The following is a 24,715-nucleotide window of genomic DNA, read 5'->3' on the forward strand; positions in this document are numbered from 1 at the left end:
GGTTAAGTGCTTAGAACAATGTCAGGCACAGGCTAAGTGCTCAAAACACGTTAGCTCGTTAACACCATTCATTCATTCAGTATTAGTGCAGTGTCTCAGGCTCTGTGCTGTTCGCTGAGTCCACAGCAGTGAACAGGACAGACGTAGTCCCTGACCACCTCTCACCGCCCCCCGCAGGTTCCCACCTTTAGGGCTTGAGATGTGGGTATTGCGGAGCCCCGCCCAGCACTGGAACTACGAGTCCCAGAAGGCTGCGCGGCGGAGTCACCCGGGCCGCCTGAGCGTGACGTCGTGACGTCGGTACCGTGAGGGGGCCCAGTGGCTGCGGCGGGCGCCGGCCACGGGCGGCGGGAGGCGGGCGGCGGCGGCGGGGCGGGGCCGGCGGGCGGCGGCCTTTAGGGAGGAGCCGGCGCTCACTCTCTTCAGTCAGCAGCGGGCTAGCGGGCGGTAGGCTTGTGCTGCCCGTTTCTTTCGTGCGCCCGCCCGCTCGCTCTCGCGCCGAGTCGCGGCCGCCTTCTCAGCGCTGCCTGCGGGTCCCGAGCGCGGCGCCATGTCGGAGCCCGGGGGCGGCGGCGAGGACGGCTCGGCCGGCCTGGAGGTGTCGGCAGTGCAGAACGTGGCTGACGTGTCGGTGCTGCAGAAGCACCTGCGGAAGCTGGTGCCGCTGCTGCTGGAGGATGGCGGCGAGGCCCCGGCCGCGCTCGAGGCGGCGCTGGAGGAGAAGAGCGCCCTGGAGCAGATGCGCAAGTTCCTCTCGGACCCGCAGGTGCACACGGTCCTGGTGGAGCGCTCCACGCTCAAAGGTGCGGGGCCGGGGCTGCGGTGGGTCCCCCGGCGCCCCGCCTCGCTCCCGCCACACCCCTTGCCGCCGGGGCCCCAGGGTGCCCCCTTCCGGGTCGCGGGGACGGAGGAGGGCGCCCAGCCTCGCCGTCACCCGCAACAATGGGATCGCTTTGTCTGCTCGGCCTCAAGATGGCCGAGTTGGGTGGAGACAGCGTCTCCCGGGCTGAGAGCGGGCGGAGGCCGCATCCCGGCCTCCAATGTCACATGGGCTTTTCGGTTTCGATTTGTGTCCAGGCCAGGCCGGCCTCGGGAGGGATGTGTCAGGGGCGGCGCCGGGGGCAGCCTGGATTGTGGTCCTTCGGTCGTCCGGGTGTAGGGGGAGATCCTGGCGAGCCGGAGCTGGCGGAGCCCTGGCCGGCGGGCATCCCGGCCTCTGCCTTGTGCGGACCCAGATGCCGAGGCCCGAGGAGTGACAGTGACAGCCCCGGCTGCGAGCGGTACATCACTGTTCTAGGTGGATAGCGCACGCAGGTCTCCCTCTTGGACTTCATGCTGTCCCTGCTGAGTGGGTGCATCTGCCCACTTCAGACGCGAGAAAACTGAGGCTCAGTCGAAGTGACTGCCCCAAGGTCACACCGGCTAATCCTACTCCCTAGGCTAGACTCAACATCTCAGTTTGCAGTCCACTGCTTGTTTTCCTTCATCATGCCTTGTATTTGTGTGATGCTTGGATGATCCTAATGATGACCCCATGGTCTTTGAATCTATTTTACAGATCTTAAAAGGAGACTTAGGTTAGGCACCTAGTGGAGGGACGGGACAAAAGGTTTGCATATTCCAGCAGTCTCCTCAAATAGTGACCTCCCAAAAGCAAGCCTAGGTTCCTCTTGAGAGTGGAGCTTGCCTTCAGGGAGGGTTTCCCCTTGATGCTTTAAGACCATTTTGTAGCCAGTGTCGAGCTTATTTGACAGCACATGTATGGGTGTGGCACCGGCCATCCGGGAAGCCAAGGATGATGTCCAGGTAAATGCTAGCTTAGCACCAAGGATTGGGCATTGTCTGAAAGTGTTCGGAGACAAGCTTCTTATAATCTCAAAAGCTGTATGGTTCTGTCAGTAAGAGAAGCTCAGCTATCTGCCTCACCACCCCCCTCTCACCGCTACACACACTTCCTTTCTTGCAGATAGTTTGTTTCTTTCAAAGGTTTTTCCTACTCAGGAGATGCTTCATTGTAGCATTGGCCTCTGCAGGAGGGTCAGCGAGTGTGAAAGAGTATTTTTCTTAGATCCACAAGGAATGTTCAAAGCAAATAAGCCATCCAGGCATATTTAGCGTATTAAAGTTGTTTAGGGTTTTCTTTTATGTTTGGGGTTGTTTTCCCGCATGGAAACCACTACTGTTTAAAAAAAATTTTTTTAAGTCATCTATTTTCTTTCAAAAAAAATATATAGTCACGATAGAAAATTAAAGTGTACAGATAAAATTAAAGTCACTTGGAATCCTTCGACCTAGATGTGACCACTGTCAGCGTTTTGGTATCTGTCTTTCTGGTCGTTTTTTAATGAATATACATTATTTTATTAAAATGCATTTTAATCTGCATTGTTATTGTATTTTGAGTAGCTTTACCTTGGCTAATTCTTGATCATATTTTCATTGCACGGTTTTTGTTTTGAAATCAGTGATTTCTACCTTAGGTCTCAGTTTCTTTTTTACAGAAAAAAATTGTAGGTTTTGTTCTTTGCTTCTAGAGCGCTCCTCAGTGATTTCACTTTTCTCAAACACCTTAGAATTGAACTTAGCTAAAATTATTGGAGGGGGACCCGATTTCTGTTGAATGCTTTCTGGCGCAGATCACCTCTGTTTTCTTGGTGGGTACATTTTCTCCCTTCAGCAAAGCGAGTATCCACGCATCCAAATCTTGGCTCCATAATGACTTGCACTTTTGAATGTTGACTAGGTAATGAGACTGTCTGCAGTTGAAATCCTATCTCATTCCTGGGTTTATAAAAGTACTGGAAGTATTGCTAGTAATTCAACCTGTCTTAACTTATTTTTCACTTACAGAAATCTGAGGAAAAACTATGTGGTCCCATCAAGTCTTATTAACATCCTGGCTACACTAGCATAATTTAGGTATAAGTGTTAACCCAGGTCACTTAGAAGGAGGGCTGGTTTTCATGAGTTAGCATTGCCATTTGCACATTTAATCAAATACGAACATCCAGTAGTTATTTACAGTGAAAAGGCAGGCTTGCATTATGATACGGAGAATAAATCGGAATGGTTTAAACTGAATAAAGACCGCCACCAACAATGAAGTCATATAATTTATTTAATGAACAGGAGAAGTTACTTTTACTTTATCTTCCCCCCACTTCCCCCCTTTCTTATGGAAAGAATTTTCCAAACACATGTAATTGAATATAGAAGCTTTTTTTTTATATGAAGGTCTATCTCTATATGTTTTTTTAAGTACTCCAGCTAGCTTTACACTTCTTTTGTTAAAGTAGAGCCTTCTTTAAAGTGTAGAATAAAGGTTGTGACTGTAACAGTTTATGATTTATTTTTTTTTTTTTTTTTGGCCACACCACGAGGCATGCGAGATCTTAGTCCCCCATCCAGTGATCGAATCTAACCTATGCCCCCTGCAGTGGAAGCGCGGAGTCTTAACCACTGGACCACCAGGGAAGTCCCCCTAACAGTTAATTTTGATAGTGAAGAGTTGGTGAAAGGGAACGTTAAATTGTAGCTCCCCGTTTTAAAAAGAGAAATCTCCTTCCTGTAATTCCTGGCCTATGGAAAATTGTTTTCCTCATAGCATACTTCTAAAAGTATGACCAGGTAGGTGATCCCTACGTGATAGGCATATTACGATGTTAATGACACCTTTGTAGCGTTTTTTACCTGAAGTGCATTTTGGGGTGTGTTCCTTCCCGTGAAAGGTTGGGTGGTGAAGGTAGGGGCCGGTAAGGATGTTGCGGTGTGCAGCTGCTGGAGTGGTGGTTCCAGGGCTTGTCTGGGACCAGGCTGGGAACGGGTGCTGTGGGGTGTTGGTTCGGTTTTGTTCCACTCAGATGTGTTAGCCTTGGAGCTTTGTCTTTAAGACTGGAAGTAGTGGCTGCCTTTAGTCGGTGCTTCCCCGAAGCTTGGGCTTTTAGTTGTTCCTGCCGTACATAGCTCAGGGGGTTTTACCCTCTCTTCATTAGTGCGGAGATGACTGGAGTTGGAAGACTCCTGACTGGAAGGAAGCCGGTGCTCCTTACAGGACTCGGCTTCCTAGAGACCTGGTGGCATAGGGAGATGTGTGGGGAATGTTTTTGTGGAGTTTTAAACATTATTTTTCTGAGGACTTAATTTCCCTAAAAAGAGAAGAAATGTAGTAGATTGATGATTAAAAAGTATTCATTTCTGAAAAAAAAAAAGTATTCATTTCTGGCTTAGACCCCCAAATGGTTAATAAAATGATTAATAAATTAATAGGAAACATTTACTGTGACCCGGCACTGTCTTGGAGCACTGGGCCAGGAGTCCATCAGCCTGGGTTCTTGCTGTCCTGCGCTGTCGCGCTGTAGGTGGGCCCTCCACCCTCTGGAGGACAAAGCACTCTGCAGCAAGATGCGTTTCAAAGTGAGGTGTTTCATAGTGAGTGAAATTCATGCACAGGAAAGGGAAAGCAGTCATTACTTCTTTTTAAAAAGTAAAGACAGATGGAAATTTCGTCTCTCAGCATCGTGGAGTATCAGGCTGGAAACGGCGGGAGAGATTTAGTCCAGCGCCTCTGTCACGAGTGAGGAAACCAGAACCGCAGGATTTTAAGACCCAGTTAGGAAAAGGATGTTTTAAGAAGGATTCTGAAACCTAAGAACTAATTTCTCTGTTGAATTCCTTGGTATCCATTAAATAGGAGTGTTTGTTTTCATTTACTTCATAGCAATTATTTCTTTTGAATTAGTGTTAGCCTTAAAAAGCATGAAGTCTTAAATCCTTTAGGCATTACTGACTTAGTTTTTTTCACTTCCTTCTCTTTTTTTCTGGAAATGTCAAAAGGAGCCCCAGTTTTACCTTGTGTACAAGGATCACATGGGGTTCAACCCTCCTTTCAAATTCCCAGCAATGTTATGGATGGAAGAGAAGACTCAAGGCTCTCACCACGCCCTTAGCCTCGTGCAGGGCAGGGAGTGGTTGCGAAGAAGTCACAGCCTCAGCGGGAGGACAGAAGGGTGGGTGGGCGTTGAGGTGGCCGGAGAAAGTACCAGGGATGGGAAAGGGGAAAACTAGAGCGACCACTGGAGAAAAAAGGGGAGGGTGTGTATGACAGTGATCGGCCAAAATAATGTGGTATTAGAAGTCTGTTTGGATTTTAAAGGGAAAAGAAGAGGAAAGATAAAGAGAGCCAGGAACATGTAACACATAATCTGGCCAAAGAAAATGACTGGCTTCACTTGCTAGCTTGAGAAGAGGCTTGCCCTGTGGCTGGAGAACGTTGGGAGGGGAGAGTGAAGGAGGGGGTTACCAAGGGCAGGGGAGCCGGCAGCCTCCCCTCGCCCTTTTGCAGTTGCCTGTTCACCAGTCTGTGGACACATACCCATCTACCTAGGAGAGGTGGTATGAGTCTTAAGGTAACTGAATGTGCATCTGTTTGTATTTCATTAAATGTGGCACATTGCTCACCTAATTCACAATGCAATGATACAAATCGCTCGTTCTTTGAAATACATTCATCTTTCAATAGAAGCATACGCAGAATAGTGCTAAATGACATTTTGAACATCTCTAGAAATTTGATAAACTCCCAGAAGTTAACCAAAGAAATGTCCACAGGGCGCTGTAATGTGTATCAGTATGGCTTGCAGCACAGGAACTCCAGAGTCCGGTGCAGCACTTTCTGTGCTGGTATTTTAGTTCCCTGAATGTGTTAATAGGCAGCACAGTATCGGTCTGTTGTGTATTAACCAGTAACTTTAGCATCATTAGGAAACTGGTTCAAACTTTACCCAGAGTGGTATTTCCTGATAAACGTGCAGATTGTGTTCGTATATAAGCCTCTAATATAGCAGGATTGGTACCCTCTTTGTTAGGAATCAACTATTAAGTGTCTTTCTCTCGTCCTTTAAACAATTTTTTAAAAAAGTTTCTGCAGAAATAGAATTATTGTTATTTGGAAAATATAATTTATAAAGAGGCAGGAAAGTTGTTTGGCAGTTTATGAAACAACGTCATGTGTTCTTTATGATGGGAATCAGACATTCTCAGACTTCATATGATCTTCGTATCTATGGGGAATAGCGTTAAAAAATTAATCCAAAATGTAGTCTATGGCTGATACTAATAATGACTTGCATAAATTACTGTCATCAAATGAAGTTAGAATTTTACAGAGCAGTAGAGGACACCTATTTTGCATACCCATGTCTGAGGATTATGTCATCGTGTGTGCATTCCCGAGCCCCAGCCATCTCCTGCTGCATTGCAGTGTTATTCCTAGTGCGGGCTGGGCTGGGCGTTCACAGTGGTCCGGAGACAGCCGTGACTCATCGCCTGGCCTGCCGCCCGGTTGCTTTAACCCTGTTTGCATTAGGATGTGCTGGGGATGTGGTTAGATGTTGTGTCCAGTCGGCATGTTTTCTGTATGATTTTATTTGTATAGAGGATGCCGCTCTGCTCTGTCCGGGAGGAAGAGATGATTCAAAGTTACAACATATTTTTACTTAGTAATTTCCTTTGGTGATTATAGAATGTTACTTTTATTGTCTATTTATTGTTTGGGTGTTAGATTAATGACATATATTTTATATAAATCATAGAACAGCATTACTGAAAGTTCCAAAAATCAAGGGAAAAAATATTTCATAATCCCACCATCCTGACAACTATTTTAGTTTGGGGGTATTTCCTTATACTCTTTGTCTGTGTTTTACAGATTGCAATTATATGTCTGGTTGGTTTCAGGCAGTATGATTTATCTTATCTTGTGGTATGTCCACATTTCAGTAGTTAGAAAACTCGGTTGGTTGGTTTGGGGGTTTTTTTTGAGGTAGTTAGTAATTTTAAAAAACAGCTAGGAAGTCACTGGCATGCAAAAATGTTCTGCCACTCACTCCTCCTCTCCTTCCTAAAGTTACACTAAAAACAACATTTTGGAAGAGTTATTGTCTTGATAAATATATATTTATATATATATAAATAAATATACTAATATTTTATATTCTTTTAGTGTGAATTTTGTATTTGTCTCATCTTAAAATGAAAGAAGCATATAGCTTTTGCTCATAGTTTTTAGCATTTATGGAAACCTTATAGGCCACCTAATTTAATATCCCACCCCCTCCTCTGTTGCTCCTTTTATGTTTTACGAATTTGAAGCTGAGAGGAAGAAAAATGACTTTCCCGAGATCACTTAGTTAAGTCCACTGCCTTTGTTATTACGCCATGACTTAGAAGTGAAGGCGAATCGTACATATCAAGTTAGAATAATCCTTCGATATTAATTTTTGCTAATGCAGTTATTCCATACAGTATGTCGTACCAAAGATAATTCAGCTAGAGGGTGTACGCATCTAGCTGATTAGTACTAGATCTAGAGGTTTGTATTACTTCCCATTTTTATGATTTTTATATTAATTTTTCAATTTTTATTTTTAACTATCTAGAAATTGTATTCACATGCATCTTGAGTTATCTTAGTATTAAATTCCAGTAAGCTTTTTCAAATTACTGCTGTATTCATAAATTGACCCCAGAGCAGGCTCTGAAAGCGCTATAAGAGCAGAGAGGACAGCCAGGTGAATGCCCCCTTGGTGACCTGGGGATGTTTCTTGATAGCAGTTTTCTTGATGGGGGTTTCCCTGTAGGGGCCTTAAAGGGGGAAGAGGGCAGGCTGTGTACTGGTGAGGACCCGGGGTTTGGAATCAGACTTCTGAATTTTCACTCTGTCCCTTTCCAGTCACATGTCTGAGGGCAATTTACTTACATTCCTTGCTTGGAAAATAAGAATAATAGTCATGCCAAGCCCCACAGTGTTGCCGTGAGGGGTAGATGTGTGACGCGCCTAAAGTAATGCCTGTCGCATAGAAAGTGCTGAGTAGAGAGAGACCTGAGCAGAATACACTGGGGCTGGGGGTGGGAAGCGACCTCTGTGACTGGAGCACAGGGGACGAGACTGCTGGGATGCGGTGGGGGAGAACTTGGCCTTATTGGACACCACCTAGCACCGCCGCCCTGGGGCCAGGGCCCGCTCTAGGCAGCGGCTCAGTCAGCCATTCAATGACCCAGGCATGCCAGTGCGTACCTGGTTTACAAACAAGGAAGCGGAGGTGCCAAGAGGTTAAGAACCTTGCCCAAGATCACACAGCAAATAAGTGCCTGGGTCAGCAGTCAGAAAAAATGGGTGGAAGGGAGAATTAAGTAGAGCCAAGTCACGTAGGGGTTTAAACGTCAGGCTGGGGTTGGGGTGAGGCTAATCGTGCTCTGAACAGTTGATGAATTAAAAATTGGAATACTGACATGAATTTGATAGAATGTTTATTATGATTTGTAGAGGATGTTGGTGATGAAGGAGAAGAAGAAAAAGAATTTATTTCCTATAACATCAACATAGACATTCATTATGGAGTTAAGTCCAATAGGTGAGTAGTATGAATATACCATTATTTTGGACTATAAACTTGTGAGGATTAAATGTAAATCCTAATCGAGTCAGTCAGAGATACTAAGAAAACACTCAGAAGATTTCTGCTCTTTAATTCAGTTTCTTACCTTTGATTTTATTTATTCAAATTAAGAGGATCTCCAAGTCAGTATAAAATCTAAAAAAATTTTTTTTTTTTTTAAGAATTTTGGTAGGAACTTTATAAATTTATTTATTTATGCTGTGTTGGGTCTTCGTTTCTGTGCGAAGGCTTTCTCTAGTTGCGGCAAGCGGGGGCCACTCTTCATCGCGGTGCGCGGGCCTTTCACTATCGCGGCCTCTGTTGTTGCGGAGCACAAGCTCCAGACGCGCATGCTCAGTAGTTGTGGCTCACGGGCCCAGTTGCTCCGCGGCATGTGGGATCTTCCCAGACCGGGGCCCGAACCCGTGTCCCCTGCATTGGCAGGCAGATTCTCAACCACTGCGCCACCAGGGAAGCCCTATTTTTATTTTAATTGCCATATCATGGCATCATCCATTCTAGGTTTGAGCCATAATGTACTTAGCATATCTAATAATGCTCTCAGAGTATACCTGAGTTTTCATTATTATAAGTAAGCAGTAAACATTCATAGGTACCGGTCTGATTCTTTTTAGGATAAATCCCTAAAGATAGCATTACTGGTTCAGATGCGATGCATCGTTGAAGTCTTTAATGTGTGTTACCAGATTTCCCACCTTTTAAGAAGGTTGTGCCAGTTTATACTCCAGTAGACATATTCAAATTCAAATGCGTAAATGTTTATTTTGCATTGGCTTTTTAAAACTTTTTATTTTGAATAATTTCAAGCTTACGAGAGTTGCATGGATAGCGTGTAGAACTCCCAGATGTCAGTTAACATTTGCCACGTTTGCATCATCATTTTTTTTCCTGAACCATTTGAGAGTTATAGACAACCTGCCTCTTTATCCCTAAATACTTCGCAGCATTTCCTAAGAACAAGAACATTCGTGTTCATAGCCTCAGTACAATTTTCAAATTCTAGAAATTTTGGTACAGTATTACTCTAGGTATAGTACATATTCATATTTTCTCAATAATGTCCCCTACAGTATTTCTCCCATGATCCAGAATCCAATTCTGTGTCTTTCTTTCTGTGTCTTTGATGACATTGACATTGTTGATAAGTGCAGGCCAGTAGTTTGATGGACTGCCCCTCCATTGGATCTGTCTGATGTTTCTCCATGGTCACAGTCAAGGTGCACATTTTCAGCAGGAATACTACTGTGCTGTGTTCCTTCTCAGCGTGTCACGTCAGGAAAGCTTCACTGACTTTTTAGAATAATGTGAAGTATTATGTGTAAAGTACATATACATAATATGAGAACTGGAAAATTCAAATATTGCTTCTGTTGAAGCTGTTAATTCAACCACCTTTGAGCACCTGTTATGTGTAAGATACAGCAATAGGTGTGCAAAGGAATAAAACATAGTTCCTTTTCCCAAGAAGTTTATGGTCTTTTGGGAGAAAGGATGGCACATACACAGCTAGCTGTAATACTTGGCAAAATCTTAGAGGTGTAGAATACCATGAAACATGAAGACTGGGGAGATTGCTTCTGCTTAGGGATGGCCCCATGGGAGAAGTGATGCTGGAGTTGGGTTTTGGGGGTTACTTGGAATTTCAGCAGATGAGTATAGGTTTCGTAACCAACTACACAAAAGCACATGAAGTTTAGAGAACGGGCCATGTAGTTTAAAGGGTGTCTCAGGTTGGGTAGGGGGTGCGTAGCAGGAGATGAAACTGGAAGGGTTGGTTTAGGCCAGGCTGTAGGGGCCCGGAATGTTCTCTCGTCACTTCAACCTGCAGGTGACTTTTGTTTAGTCAAGTTGACATGTGATTCAATGCCATTAATGAATGGGACAAATTATTATGAGATTGGATTTAAGTTAATCGGGGCTTGTAACTTGCAATTGCTAGGGAGGTTAGTTTTCCTGAGGGCAAGGTTATGAACTCAACCCCCATATGAGATAAACTAACTTGGCCTGCTTTCATGGTCACATGTTATAACCTTGACCTTGATTTGCTAGTTCTCACATAGGTGAGTAAAGAAAGAGAAGCAATGTATTTCACCATTAGAAAAGCAACAATTTGGTCTATTCCTAATATGATTTTTAAATTAAAACATTCAAATGAATTCTTAGTTTGCATGCCACACAAAGAAGGCTGCAGTTTTAAAACTGATGAAGAATGAGACTCTTTGTTCTAATTTTTTCTTTTCCGTTCTTTCAGCTTGGCATTCATTAAACGAGCTCCAGTGATTGATGCGGACAAGCCAGTGTCTTCCCAGCTCCGAGTCCTCACACTCAGTGAAGACTCGCCCTATGAAACCTTGCACTCTTTCATTAGCAATGCGGTCGCTCCTTTTTTTAAGTCCTATATCAGAGAGTCTGGCAAGGCAGACAGGTAAAAACCATTTCTCCTTCGTTAGTTTGAATGCCGTATTTTACTTAATGTTCACAACACACTGTGGAAGATGATGTAAAATTCAGAAATCGGGAGGGAAAAGCTAGTAAACCAAGAGGATGTAAATCTGTTGCATTAATAAAATGTATATTATTAATATTTGACAGACCTGAAATAATAGAATCTCTTTGGAGACCAATAGCGCACTAAAGTTTGAGGTATTTCCCGTCTTTTTAGGGATGGTGATAAAATGGCTCCTTCAGTTGAAAAAAAGATTGCAGAACTTGAAATGGGACTCCTTCACCTGCAGCAGAATATTGAAATTCCAGAGATCAGCCTGCCCATTCATCCAATTATTACAAATGTTGCTAAACAGTGTTATGAGCGTGGAGAAAAGCCAAAAGTTACAGACTTTGGAGATAAGGTTGAAGACCCAACTTTTCTCAATCAGTTACAATCTGGAGTTAACCGCTGGATCCGAGAAATTCAAAAAGTAAGAGCACAGTATTGAAAATATCATGTAAAATGCTTTACTCTTCAATATCTGTGGGAAAACTGGTCCGAGTTCTTGTCAATGAGGTGAATTCTGTGATGACCGTTAGCAGTACCTCCCACTGGTCCTGGGAATGCTCAGTGGAGGATTAATGTCAGCCCAGGTGGAGTGGAGTGGTCAGGGGGGTACCGTGTGACATGGTTTAAATACCATCCCTGAGAGAACGCTAATCTCAGCTGTCTCAGACCTTTGATTTCTTTTTTTTTTTTTTTCGTTTGGTTGCACTTTGCGGCATGTAGCATCTTAGTTCCCCAACCAGGGATCGAACCCGCACCCCCTGCAGTGGGAACGTGGAGTCTTAACCACTGGACCTCCAGGGAAGTCCAGACCTTTGATTTCAAACTAAACCGCTTTTAATACAAGGAAGGAAATCTACTTGAAATATAAAAACTAAATAATAATGCATGTTTTTAGTTAACGGTACGTTTTCTACCTTTGTTTAAATGCTGAATACTCTTGAATGTTATTTTATATTTAAGGTGACCAAACTTGATCGAGATCCTGCCTCAGGAACTGCCTTACAGGAAATTAGTTTTTGGCTAAACTTGGAACGTGCGTTATACCGCATCCAGGAGAAACGAGAGAGCCCAGAAGTTCTCCTGACTCTGGATATCTTGAAACACGGCAAGCGTTTCCATGCCACTGTCAGCTTCGACACTGACACGGGTAAAAAACTAGAGCTGATAGTCTGATCAATAAGCTGTTGACCTGGGTTTTGTGATGAAAATTAATAGATGTACCATCTTTCCTGACTATTTACTCCTTTGCATCTTATCTCATCTTTTCCCCAGCTCTAGGTAATGAAAATGATTTTCCCACATACCTCCCTTTCCCTTCCGGGGTTTTAAGAACATAAGCCAGTTTCTAGGCATGAGTACAGGGGACCCTGGGAGCTTCCCTCCTGTTTCTCAGTTACTTGGTTCCTTGAGTAGGCTGTACTTTTATAGTGTAAAGTCTAGTGTGCTTTTGACAATCCAAGCAGAAACATGGTTTACGTTAAGCAGAAGTTCTTTGCCCACAGGTCTGTGGAAGGAGAGCTGGTCAGTACTTTCTCTTCCGCTATTTACCTGCCCCTTTCCTCTGTTCTGTGCCCTCCTCCCTGTTCTGAAAAGTGGTCAAGATAAAGTTATTTTCTGAACGGGCAGCAGGGGGAGTGATGTTGAATGAGCATGTACCAGGCACACAAATGTGGAATGACCGGCTATGGGTGGACGTTGCTCTACCACTCTGTGCCCACCAGAGACGTGTTAGAACAAGTCATTAGGACTGCAGTAGTTGTCATGTTCTTTTCCTTCCCTTCCAAAAAAGGTTGTGGTGCCCACATTTTAAATGTTAGAGGGAATTCCGAGTGGAAACCTTCCAGGTGCTTTGATCATACTGCATACATTCACTAGGATATGGGCACTCACTCGTACTGAAATGTATACCTTGAATTTTTCAATACCTCTGAAACCTTTATTTCTTTCCTAATACATTTCTTTTGTAAATCTTATGCCAGAGGAAGTGTAAAAAAAAAAAAAAAAAAAAAGACCAGGAGCCAGGTTTTTCTGTGATTCCGTGTCCATAATACATTCCCCTAACTTGAGCCATGGGTATAAAATTTAAATTTTACTGTTCTTAAGGATGATAAAATTCTAGTTTTTAAAACTAAAGTGGTGGGAGATGCAAGAGGACGGGGATACAGGGATATATGTATGTGTATAGCTGATTCACTTTGTTATACAGCAGAAACCAACACACCATTGTAAAGCAACTATATTCCAATAAAGATGTTAAAAAAAAAAACTGAAGTGGTATTACTAGAATGTTTAGATAATATAGAAAGCAAAAAAAGATGAAATCTTTGGGGCTACCACTCATAGCCTTTGGAGTGCATATGAGTTGACTGATATTCTTAAAAAAGCAAAAATGAGACCACACTGGGATTATCTTGTTAATAACATTCTTTTCTTTCAAATGGCACAATTTCTGTGTCACTAAATCTTTTGCAACATCAAAATGTTCTGTTGTGAGGATATACTTTAGTTTACTTAACCAGTATTTAAACCTAAAAGAAATATCTTTCTGCTTTTTTTTTCATTGTGGTATCACTGACATATAACAACATTATAGTTGTATCACTTCATGTGAAAACCATTAACTGTTTCTCTGTTAATCTAGGTCTGAAGCAGGCTTTGGAAACTGTGAATGACTACAATCCTCTGATGAAAGATTTTCCTCTGAATGACTTGCTGTCTGCCACTGAGCTGGACAAGATAAGGCAGGCACTTGTTGCAATTTTCACCCATCTGAGAAAGATCCGAAACACAAAATACCCCATTCAGAGGGCACTGCGTTTGGTGGAGGCGATTTCAAGAGACTTGAGTTCTCAGTTACTCAAAGTGCTGGGCACTAGAAAACTGATGCATGTTGCTTATGAAGAATTTGAAAAAGTGAGTTGTAATATATCAGAAAACCAACCTGAGGGCACTGAGATGAAAATATGCTTTAATAATAAACTTCCTTTCTTAAATTACATACCAGGTTATGGTCGCGTGCTTTGAAGTCTTTCAGACTTGGGATGATGAGTATGAGAAACTCCAGGTGTTGTTGAGAGACATTGTCAAAAGGAAAAGGGAAGAAAACCTGAAGATGGTGTGGCGAATCAACCCTGCTCACAGGAAGCTTCAGGCTCGCCTTGACCAGATGAGGAAGTTTAGACGCCAGCACGAGCAGCTGAGAGCTGTCATTGTCAGGGTCCTGAGGCCACAGGTGTGATTCACATTCTAAAAATTCGTACGTGCATTGTTTGAATGACCCTCTCTCTCTTTTTTTTTTTTAGATTTAACTACTTGTTTCTGTTTTATACTGTGAAGTACTTCTTTAGCTCCGTTTTTACCCATCACTGTAATCTTTAAGATCTAGTGATTCTGAATCATAGTGTTTCAGTTCAGATCTTTAACATTCTCCATTGATTCATCCACATCCCCAAATTGCATGGACCTCAGAGCCAGACTTCATGGGTTTAAATCCTAATCCCACCGTTGAACTAGCCATGTGCCTGGGGCACATTATTTAACCTTTTCCCCAGACCCCTTATCTCTAAAATGTGGATAATAATTGCATTTGCCTCAGATTTATTAAAAGAATTAAATGACTCCTTTTCTTTGTTCGTGCTTTTTTATCTCTTCTCAGTTCACCACTCTTCTTCACCAATGCTTTTCTCCCTTTAAAAAACCCAGTCCAGAAATACTTATAGGTAGAGGAGTTGGTAAATGGATAGATATAGGATAAAGCCAATATAGAGCCAATGTTAATTGGTTGATGTTAATTATAGGCTCTAGGTGGCGGTATATGGGTATTCAGTCTAGAATTCTTTCTACCCTCCTGTAGTTTGAAAATTTTGTAATAAGCTGTTAGTTGGGATGGGGGGGATCCAGTCTAGAAATTATGCCATCTAGAAAGTTTCATTCTCCGATTAGGAGTGCCTTCTTTTCAGGGTGGAGCAGATTCTTAATAATGCATCCTCGGCATCTTTTCACTCAGTGCGGTACTAATTTATGTGTACACATGTGCGTGTGTTGGTCTAAATGTTAACCCTTTATTGTGTCCATGAGAGACTTGAGACTGGGGCTGATTCGTTCTGGCCTAGGGTGTCTCGACCCTTTTTTGCCACGTCCCTCTTCTCAGATACCATTGTTTTAAAAGATTGTCTGCTTTCTTTTTGTTTGTAAACCGTATGGTATATGTACGTCCTTTATATTTGTAAAATGTATAATAAACTCAAGTGTGCAGGTATACATTCTCAGAACGGTCTTGGACGACTTAGTCTGTTCACATTTAAGATAATTATTGATATGGTTGGATTTAGACCTGCCATTTGCTATTTGTTTTCCATTCGTCTCATTTTTGTTGTTTCTCTGTTCCTGTACTGCCTTCTTTTGTGTTATTTTTAGTATATCTCTCTTTTTTTTTTTAAGCTATAACACTACATCAGTATATTATTTATTTTATTTTTTGGCTGTGTTGGGTCTTCGTTTCTGTGTGAGGGCCCCCTCTAGCTGTGGCAAGCGGGGGCCACTCTTCATCGCGGCGCATGGGCCTCTCACCATCGCGGCCTCTCTTGTTGTGGAGCACAGTCTCCAGACGCGCAGGCTCAGTAATTGTGGCTCACGGGCCTAGTTGCTCCGCGGCATATGGGATCTTCCCAGACCAGGGCTCGAACCCGTGTCCCCTGCATTGGCAGGCAGATTCCCAACCACTGCGCGACCAGGGTAGCCCCTAGTATATCATTTTAATTCCTCTATAGACTTGCAGCTGTATTTCTTTGAATTTTCTTTTTTAGTGATTTCTCTAGGGATTACTATAGATCTTTAATTTATCATAATATACTCAATACTGACTGAACCTCATAACCAGTATAGCTCTGTCTCCTCCTGCTTGTCATATTTATAACAGTGGAAATAACACTGTTCTTCCCATACATATATATTACATACCTATTACATATATTGTAAACCCGGCAATACAGTGTTACAAGTTTTGTTTTAAACAGTCATATATATCTTAGAAAAATCAGGAGAAGAAAAGAAAAATAATAATACAATCTTTTACGTTTGTCCCCGATTTATATTTTCCAGTTCTCTTCATTCCTTCCTATGGCCTAAGTTACTCTCTGCTGTCTTATCTCTTTAGCCTAAAGGACTTCCTTTAGTATTTCTTGTTCCATAGGTTTGCTGGCAACAGTTTCCCTCATTTCTTGTTTATTGGGAAAAATATTTCACTCTCATATTTGAAGGATAGTTTCACCGGTTATAGAATTCTTGGTTGACAGCAAGTTGTAAATCTGCCCAGACTTTTCATTCTTGCAGGACTCCCCAGGGTCTCCTGTGTGTCCGTGTAATTTAGTACCTCGGCCCTTGTCAGGCTGTCTTTTCCAGAATCTCCTGTTTATGCGCATTGCTGTTGTGCTCCCACCTGCAAAGCTGCGGGTTTTCCTGCCTGAGCTGGCGGATGGGAGCCCCTCCAGGCAGGACGGCCGTCAGCTCACTGCTCTTACCTGATACAAACACAGCTCAAGGTGCTGGCTGCCATGGCTTGTTTTCCATTGTCCTGAAATGGCTGCTTAATCACTGTGTCCAGTTTTTGCTCCTACAGTGTCATCACCCGGAGTCCTCAGAATGTTTTTAAATATATAAACTAAAACGCACAGGTTTACAAATAAACAGTTGTCAACAGTTTTGAAGTTGTGATCTAGTAATCTGTGTGCTTCTCCATGAACACGTAAAAGAACAAGACCTAGTGACAGGCCTAATACCATAATTTTGAAGTAGTGAACATAAACAAGATCTTAGGATGTGTGCAACTGTAATGTGATGAGGCGGGATTTATTGATGACAGAGTCGGAACTGTGAACAGCTGTGGCTGTAGCCCACATTCATAATTGAAGGAAATGCCAAATTTAATTAGGGAGTTAGTGAAAATAATGATTTTCCCCAGACAAATTCACAGACTGTCTGAGTTTCATCCGAGGCATCTGTGGACCCCAGATCAAGACCCCTGCCTAGCATTACAATTCTGTGAGAGTGTGGGCCTGAGATAGACCTGGAAGTCTTAACATTTCCTGAGGCAAAGATCCTGTGTGTACTCTGCTGTCTCTCCAATAGCATGAAGGGAACTGAACGGACTCTTCTCAGTTACTGTAGCACTTTATCTGTCCCTCTGCTGTGGCATGGACCGATGGATTATAATTTAAAGTTTAAAAAAAAAAAGGAAAAGCATGTTGGATACTGAGTTTGTACGTAGCACTCCTGTGAATTCCTGAGCTTTCCAATGCAGTTTTAATCATAGTCTAAACACTGAAGAGGGAAGAACCCCAAACCCAGGTTTTAAGACATGTTCTTTTAGCTTAAGCAACGAAACTACATTGTCAGAAGATCTTTCCAGCACAGAGTTAAAACATACCATATAGTGTCTTACATGGTCTTGTTGAGTTGTAGTTGTAAAATGTTTGACTAAACGTTGAACCTACGTGGTGGACGGGTCATTTTGTGTGGTGTGTGCTGCTTGTGCGCGACAGGATGAGTCTTCATTTGGCAGACCTTTTTTGTTACGAATCCTCTCCTTCCAGGTCACAGCAGTTGCACAGCAGAACCAAGGAGAGGTGCCCGAACCCCAAGACATGAAAGTAGCCGAGGTTCTCTTTGATGCTGCTGACGCGAATGCCATAGAGGAGGTCAACCTCGCTTACGAGAACGTCAAGGAAGTGGACGGGCTCGACGTCTCCAAAGAGGGCACGGAGGCCTGGGAGGCTGCGATGAAGAGATACGACGAGAGGATCGACAGGGTGGAGACCCGGATCACCGCTCGCCTTCGAGATCAGCTCGGCACGGCCAAGAACGCCAATGAGATGTTCAGGATTTTCTCCAGGTTCAACGCACTGTTTGTCAGGCCTCACATCCGTGGGGCCATCCGCGAGTACCAGACCCAGCTGATCCAGCGTGTGAAGGACGACATCGAGTCTCTGCACGACAAGTTCAAGGTCCAGTACCCGCAGAGCCAGGCGTGTAAGATGAGCCACGTGCGCGACCTGCCGCCGGTGTCGGGCTCCATCATCTGGGCGAAGCAGATCGACCGACAGCTGACGGCCTACATGAAGCGCGTGGAGGACGTGCTGGGCAAGGGCTGGGAGAACCACGTGGAGGGGCAGAAGCTGAAGCAGGACGGAGACAGCTTCCGCATGAAGCTCAACACGCAGGAGATCTTCGACGACTGGGCCCGCAAGGTGCAGCAGCGCAACCTGGGCGTCTCGGGCCGCATCTTCACCATTGAGAGCACGCGCGTCCGGGGCCGGTCCGGAAACGTCCTCAAGCTGAAGGTTAACTTCCTCCCCGAGATTATCACGCTCTCCAAAGAAGTTCGAAACCTCAAGTGGCTCGGTTTCCGAGTCCCGCTGGCGATTGTGAACAAGGCTCACCAAGCAAACCAGCTCTACCCGTTTGCCATCTCGCTGATCGAGAGCGTTCGGACCTACGAACGCACGTGTGAGAAGGTGGAGGAGCGCAACACCATCTCCCTGCTGGTCGCGGGCTTGAAAAAGGAGGTGCAGGCTCTGATCGCGGAGGGCATCGCCTTGGTGTGGGAGTCCTACAAGCTCGACCCCTACGTGCAGCGCTTAGCGGAGACTGTCTTCAACTTCCAAGAAAAGGTGTGTGCTGCTATCATCCTCCACGTCCGGGGAACGAGCTGAACCCAGCGGTGGCTGATCAGTTAATGCATTAGCTCCCCTGCAGGGGGCACGCGTGATCCCTACAGCTTAGGGCCAAGTCCGCTGAGAGGGAGAAAGCAGCCTTTCACTCTCTGGGCTGCTGGATGCTATCGCGGCTTTAGGGAAGCCGTCAGGTGACAGCCCGAGTTCAGGTAGGAAACCAGTAGAGAGGTGAAGGGCACGAGAGCTTTATTACCGGTAGAGCTGCGTGGAGAATGGCCTCTCGATCTGCAGTCGTGGTGCTTGCGGTCAGTCTGCCCCAGACCTGGACTTCCTCCCCAGACCCTCGCCCAGCTGCCACCTCCTGGCCCTGCGCCTGCCACTGCGGGCAGGACAGAGTCCACTGGTCTGGTGCGCGGCCGGCTCCCAGCGAAGGAGAGTGCTGAGCGGAGTGCGTTGGTGTCCTGCTCCCAAACTGACAGTCAGAGGTCACCCCTCCCGGGAGCAGGAGCGGGCAAGGGGGGAGGCTGCTCGTTTCCATACGTTTCCCTTCCTCCACAGAGACACAGGTGTGTTCTCACGCCAACATGTAGGATTAGCTAGTTGTGGGAGAACTTCTCTGCCTTGGACATTTATTAATTGAGAAGAATATACGTAAGATAAAGGAATAGAGTGAGTGGGTGTTTTAAATACTAAATATACCTTCCTTAGGTGGATGATCTGCTGATTATTGAGGAAAAAATAGACCTGGAAGTCCGGTCCCTGGAAACTTGCATGTATGATCATAAGACTTTCTCCGAGATCCTGAACAGAGTGCAGAAGGCCGTGGACGACCTCAACCTGCACTCCTACTCCAACCTGCCCATCTGGGTCAACAAGCTGGACATGGAGGTGGGTACGGGGCTGTCACACACAGTGCTGCCCACTTGTCTGCTGTCTGCGTGGGCTGGGCCCTGTTCCATAGCCGATGAGTTTGTCGCCGAGAAGCACGTGTTTCCCTAGACGTTACCAGTGACGGTCCAGCTCTCTCCAGAAACCCCGTGTAGCTAATGACAGAGCTGAAGGTGGTGTTGGCCGTAGTCACCTTCTTTGTGAGTTGGAAGCAGGGAGCTATGGGGGAGGAGAAAGAGTTCTATTTTCTGGGTATTTGACAACCTCCTACTTGCCCTTCCCTGCTCTGCTGATAATTTAGGTGGTTCTTCCTGGCCCTCTTCTCCTGGCGCCCTTCTCTGACCACCTTGTCCCCCTCCACCATCCCACCCAGCATCCAAGAACCTCTTATTCCTGGTGACGAGGATCTTGGCTCACCCGTGTAGGGGTGTGTGGGGGGCAGGAGGGGTGTGTGTGTGTGTGTGTGTGTGTGTGTGTGTGTGTGTGTGTGTGTGTGTGTGTGTGTGAAGCATACTTACCACCCCATGTGGCTTTCTCGTCGGTGGATGTCAGAGTGCAGCTGTGAAGTCTCTAGAAGGAGGATGTTTTATGGCAGAGGTCACTCAGGGGACAGATGGTAGTTGGTCAGTTCTGAAGTTGTTGTGTGTGGGTCACAGGTTTTCTCCTTTAAAATGGATACAGAAGTCGCAGTGTATCTACCAATGGGACCCAAACAGAGTGAAAGTTCACAGGCTCCCCTCTTCTGAATCGACTGCAAGTCCCAATTTATCTCAGGCCGCCCTCGCAGCATTCCCAGGATGGTTGTGTGGCCAGACGCTAAACAAGACATACAGCCATCCTAGTCATAGGAAATGTATTTGTCTCGTTAACAGATCAGAAGAGAATTCTGGCTTTCTTCTTTACTTGTTGAAAGAAAATGGTCACTGTTTGGTGATGGATGTTAACTAGACTTATTGTGGTGATCATTTTGCAATATATACCAATATTGAATCATTATGTCGTATATCCAAAACTAATAATAATGTTCAGGTCAATTATGCCTCAATTTTGAAAAGAAAAAAAATTGTTTAATCTCCAAATTATAGTTTTCTAGTTTTATCTCTGAGGCTACCAGGAAAATGCTTTTGTTTTGTAAATTGTCTATCACACCGAACAAATATCAAGACCTTCACTCATCTGCTGCGTTTGTGTTAGTATCTTTATCACTTATAAGTGGGGATCCTGCAAGTGGAAAGCACAGTCAGCCTAGTAGACGGTGATCTGAGGCTGGAAGGTGAGGAAATGAGGCTGAGAAGCAGGGGTGAAGGCTTGTAGTGAGAAACAGTTCGTCCTGGACCTAAAACATCGGCTTTCTGTTAACGTGCTCTGTGAGCTAACTTTTGAAAGAAACACTGTTCTTGGACATGTTTTCTCTGTAGATTGAAAGAATACTGGGCGTCCGCCTGCAAGCTGGCCTGAGAGCTTGGACCCAGGTGCTTCTTGGACAAGCTGAGGATAAAGCAGAGGTTGACATGGATACGGACGCACCTCAAGTTAGTCACAAACCTGGAGGAGAGCCGAAGATCAAGGTCAGTATTTCCCAGGGCAGCCGATTCGATAGTAAATTAAACAAGGTTCTCCCCTTAAAAACTACCAGGGAAGAGGTCACTTTACAGTGGAGAAACCTGACAGGTGCCACCACGCCCAGCTGACCCAGGTCAGCATCCCAGGGGAGATGTGTGGTGTCACCTGTGGTGTGATGAGAAGGGCTCTTCACCCCATGGTCTTCCCCCCAGTAACCGTGAGGAAAACGTCAGGCAAACCCAGGTGGAGGGCCATCCTGCAGGACACCAGAATGCCAAGGTCATGAGAGAGAGACAGGAAAAACTGAGAAAATGTCACAGACTGGAAGGGAGTGAGGAGCTGTGACAAGTAACTGTGATGTGTGTCCTCATTAGATCCTGGGGAATCGGGCTGAAGTCAGTGTTTCAGTCCTAGTATCGTATCAGTGCTGGTGTCTTCGTTTTGGAAATTACACTACATTAGAGGAAGCGGGTGAGGGTGTATGGAAACTCTTCATACTTGCCTTAGAACTCTCCTATAAGTCTAAAATAGTTTCAAAAACAGAAGTTTTTTTTAATAGAAAATAATATTTAGAAATAAATTTACAATGGGAAAAAAATCTCTGCTTTCCAAGCATATATGATATGTAAGAAATCATTTCCAGAACTGAATATTATAATCTGCTACAAGCAGATGTTCGGACTATGACCCTAAAATGTCACTGTTTTCACAAAAATCTGAATCGAATTCTTGTGGGAGAATGCAGTAGCACACTGATCAGCACACTGGACAGCAGTCTTTGTCTCCAAGCCAGCTATTTCCCATTCGTGTGAAGGAGTGGTCAACTGGGGCCTAGCAAGCTTTCCAGAAAGTTCTGTTCAGACTCTGCAAGTAGGTCCCTGTCTCCTGTCGTGGGTGGTAGTTATAAAGCTGTCCACCTTACACTAATTCATTAAGCCATGTGTTAGTTTTATGTAGTTTACAGTATGTGTGTTATATTTACCAATAAAAAGGTCTCACAAAACAGAAGCCTGGAAGAACTGGGCAAGTAAAAACTTTGATCTGGGAGAAACAATTGGCTTTTTATTTTTTTTCTACGCAGACTTTATACCTTTTCTTTTTTTTTTCCGCTTTTATGCTTGAAAAATGTTTTCACTTTGGAATATTACAGATATTCATCCCCAGAGTGTGCTTTTTTAAATAACTGAGATGCAGAAAAGCCAGTGAGTATGTCTGAGTGGATACAGTATCTAGTGGAGACTGAGCTGGAATTCTCCATTAGCTTAAAGCACTGGCAGGTGGCACAGACTGACCCCGACTTGTAAACATACATCAGTAAAATCGGCCTCGTGTCACTGGTTTCTCAGGTCGCAAGGTCCTCGTGTCCAGATATCATCACGCACGTCAGATCCGATGGTGCTTCACTGAGCACCTGTTGTGTGTATGACACCCAGGCACTGGGGGACCCAGGAAGGACCCAAGCGGGGCCTGCCCTCTGACCTCCTCTTCCTTTGGGGAGGGCACAGGCCACAAACATGAAGTCAGGGAAGACCGGGTCTGTTAATAAAGTAACAGACTTTGTGGTTCAGACGGAAGTAGTTTAATAATTAGAGAAAATGCTCTATCTCAAAGCCATTTTCCTGAAATAGACTGCTGAGTGAAAATGAAATCTTTGCTTCATAGAATGTCGTGCATGAGCTGAGAATAACCAACCAGGTCATCTATCTGAACCCGCCAATCGAGGAGTGCAGGTACAAGCTGTACCAGGAGATGTTCGCCTGGAAGATGGTGGTGCTGTCTCTCCCCAGAATCCAGAGTCAGAGGTACCAGGTGAGCTCCGCGACCCCCTCACTCTGGGACTCCACCTCCACGCGCCTCTTTACAGAGCTCTTGACGCGTCCTTTCAAACTCCAGACCTCAGCTCGGCGCTCTGAGGGAAAGCTGGAGGAAGCTTTGTGTGACCTGACGTTTTTCCTAGTAGTTACTTTTCCACACAGTCGGGTTTGGAGCTCTGGTGTCAGTGGTGTCTTAGAAATTCCCTCCGTGAACTTCTTTGGGAATTTTAATTCCTGCTTTTCCCTGCCCACCCTCCCACTTGCATTTTATTATGGGAATTTGCAAACATACACAAAAGCAGAGGGAATCATATGAGCTCACACCACTCAGCTTTATTTATCAACATGTGGCCAATTTTGTTTCATTGTACTCCCTTCCCCACCCCCCAGCAGCAGATTATTTTAAAGCAAATCCCAGATATAGTACGCTCTTATTAGGACACTCTTAGAGCAAAAGGAAAACTCAAGAGACCGTTGCATTTAGTCCCTGGTCTCTAGGCAATATTACTTCTAAATAGGACCAGTGGTTTTCAAAGAAACATATTCCACAACCTCTGCTGTAACCGACTTTTCTAAAAAAACAGCGATCCTATCCAGAAGCATGTCTCTTTTCTTAACTGTGAACGTAAGCTCAGTTCTCTTTTTCCTGCCCCCTCCTTGCCACACTCTTTTTACCGGGCTCTCCTGGCTTTCCTCTACCTCCCTGGCCCACCTGCTTCACTGGCTCTACGTGTTCAGCACCGTCTCCACCCCACTCTCTCTGTGTCTCATCCAGCCTGTTGGCTTTAAATACCAGCCGGGTGCGCACAACTCCGTGTTCCTGTCTCCAGCCAGGCCTTTTCCTGAACTCCAGACTGCCTGTCCCTTTGCCTCCTTGTTGTCTCCATGTGACCACCTGATGGACGTGTCAAACTGGACTTATCTCTCAGTCCCCTCCCTCAGATTTGCTCCTCCCCCAGTCTTTTCTTTCCCATTCTCCAACCTGCTCCTGGACGCCCACTGTCGCTATCTTCAAAATTAACCCTAATCGAGGACTTCCCTGGTGGCGCAGTGGTGAAGAATCCAACTGCTAATGCAGGGGACACGGGTTTGATCCCTGGTCGGGGAAGATCCTATGAGCCACAGAGCAACTAAGCCCGTGCGCCACAACTACTAAGCCTGTGCTCTAGAGCCCGCGAGCCACAACTACTGAAGCCTATGTGCCTAGAGCCCGTGCTCCATAACAAGAGAAGCCACAGCAATGAGAAGCCCGTGCACCGCAACAAAGAGTAGCCCCCGCTCGCTGCAACTAGAGAAAGCTCATGTGCAGCAACGAAGACCTGACGCAGCCAAAAATAAATAAGTTAATTAATTAATTTAAAAATTAAAAAAAAATTAACCCTAATCTGTTTCTTACCACATCCAGCGCTACCACCGTCCAAGGTACCATAATCCCTCCGTCGGATTATTTAAGCCCCCTCCTGACTGGTATCTCTGTGTCTGCTTTTGCCCCCTACAATCTGTTGTCAACACAGCAGCCAGAGTGCGTCTTAAAACTGTGTGTTAGCCCTGACGCTTCTCTTTTCGGAGCCCGTTAACGGCTTCCTGTCTCACCCACCACGGTGCCCTGCTGGGCCCCACGTGGCACGCCGCCTCCCTGACCTGCTTCTCCCCTCGCGGCTCTGCTGCAGCCGCGCTGGGCTCTTGCTCATCCTCGCGTGCGCCGGGCGGACTCTTGACCCTGAGCCTTCGCGCTTGCTGATCCCCTTGCTCGGAAGCCCCGGGAGCAAATACTCACAAGGCTCCCTCCCTCCACCTCCTGGCCTCTGCCCACGCGTTACCTCCTCG

The 24,715-nt window shown here is 45.1% G+C and overlaps 1 protein-coding gene across 1 annotated transcript in view; it reads left to right on the forward strand.

Annotated features, from left to right (window-relative positions):
* Positions 1–395: 395 nt before the first annotated feature.
* The window catches only part of DYNC1H1 (dynein cytoplasmic 1 heavy chain 1), a 67,535-nt gene continuing 43,215 nt past the window's right edge, over positions 396–24,715 (forward strand). The window contains exons 1-11 of the mRNA XM_057543698.1: positions 396–803; positions 8,324–8,411; positions 10,708–10,881; positions 11,119–11,374; positions 11,914–12,100; positions 13,595–13,866; positions 13,958–14,185; positions 17,544–18,620; positions 19,332–19,511; positions 20,930–21,079; positions 22,737–22,883. Coding sequence (XP_057399681.1) covers positions 551–803; positions 8,324–8,411; positions 10,708–10,881; positions 11,119–11,374; positions 11,914–12,100; positions 13,595–13,866; positions 13,958–14,185; positions 17,544–18,620; positions 19,332–19,511; positions 20,930–21,079; positions 22,737–22,883 — 3,012 coding nt within the window. The 5' untranslated portion in view covers positions 396–550. The remainder of the gene's footprint in view (positions 804–8,323; positions 8,412–10,707; positions 10,882–11,118; positions 11,375–11,913; positions 12,101–13,594; positions 13,867–13,957; positions 14,186–17,543; positions 18,621–19,331; positions 19,512–20,929; positions 21,080–22,736; positions 22,884–24,715) is intronic.

The sequence above is a fragment of the Balaenoptera acutorostrata genome, chromosome 3 (assembly GCF_949987535.1).
Source record: "Balaenoptera acutorostrata chromosome 3, mBalAcu1.1, whole genome shotgun sequence".
Classification (NCBI taxonomy): Eukaryota; Metazoa; Chordata; class Mammalia; order Artiodactyla; family Balaenopteridae; genus Balaenoptera; species Balaenoptera acutorostrata.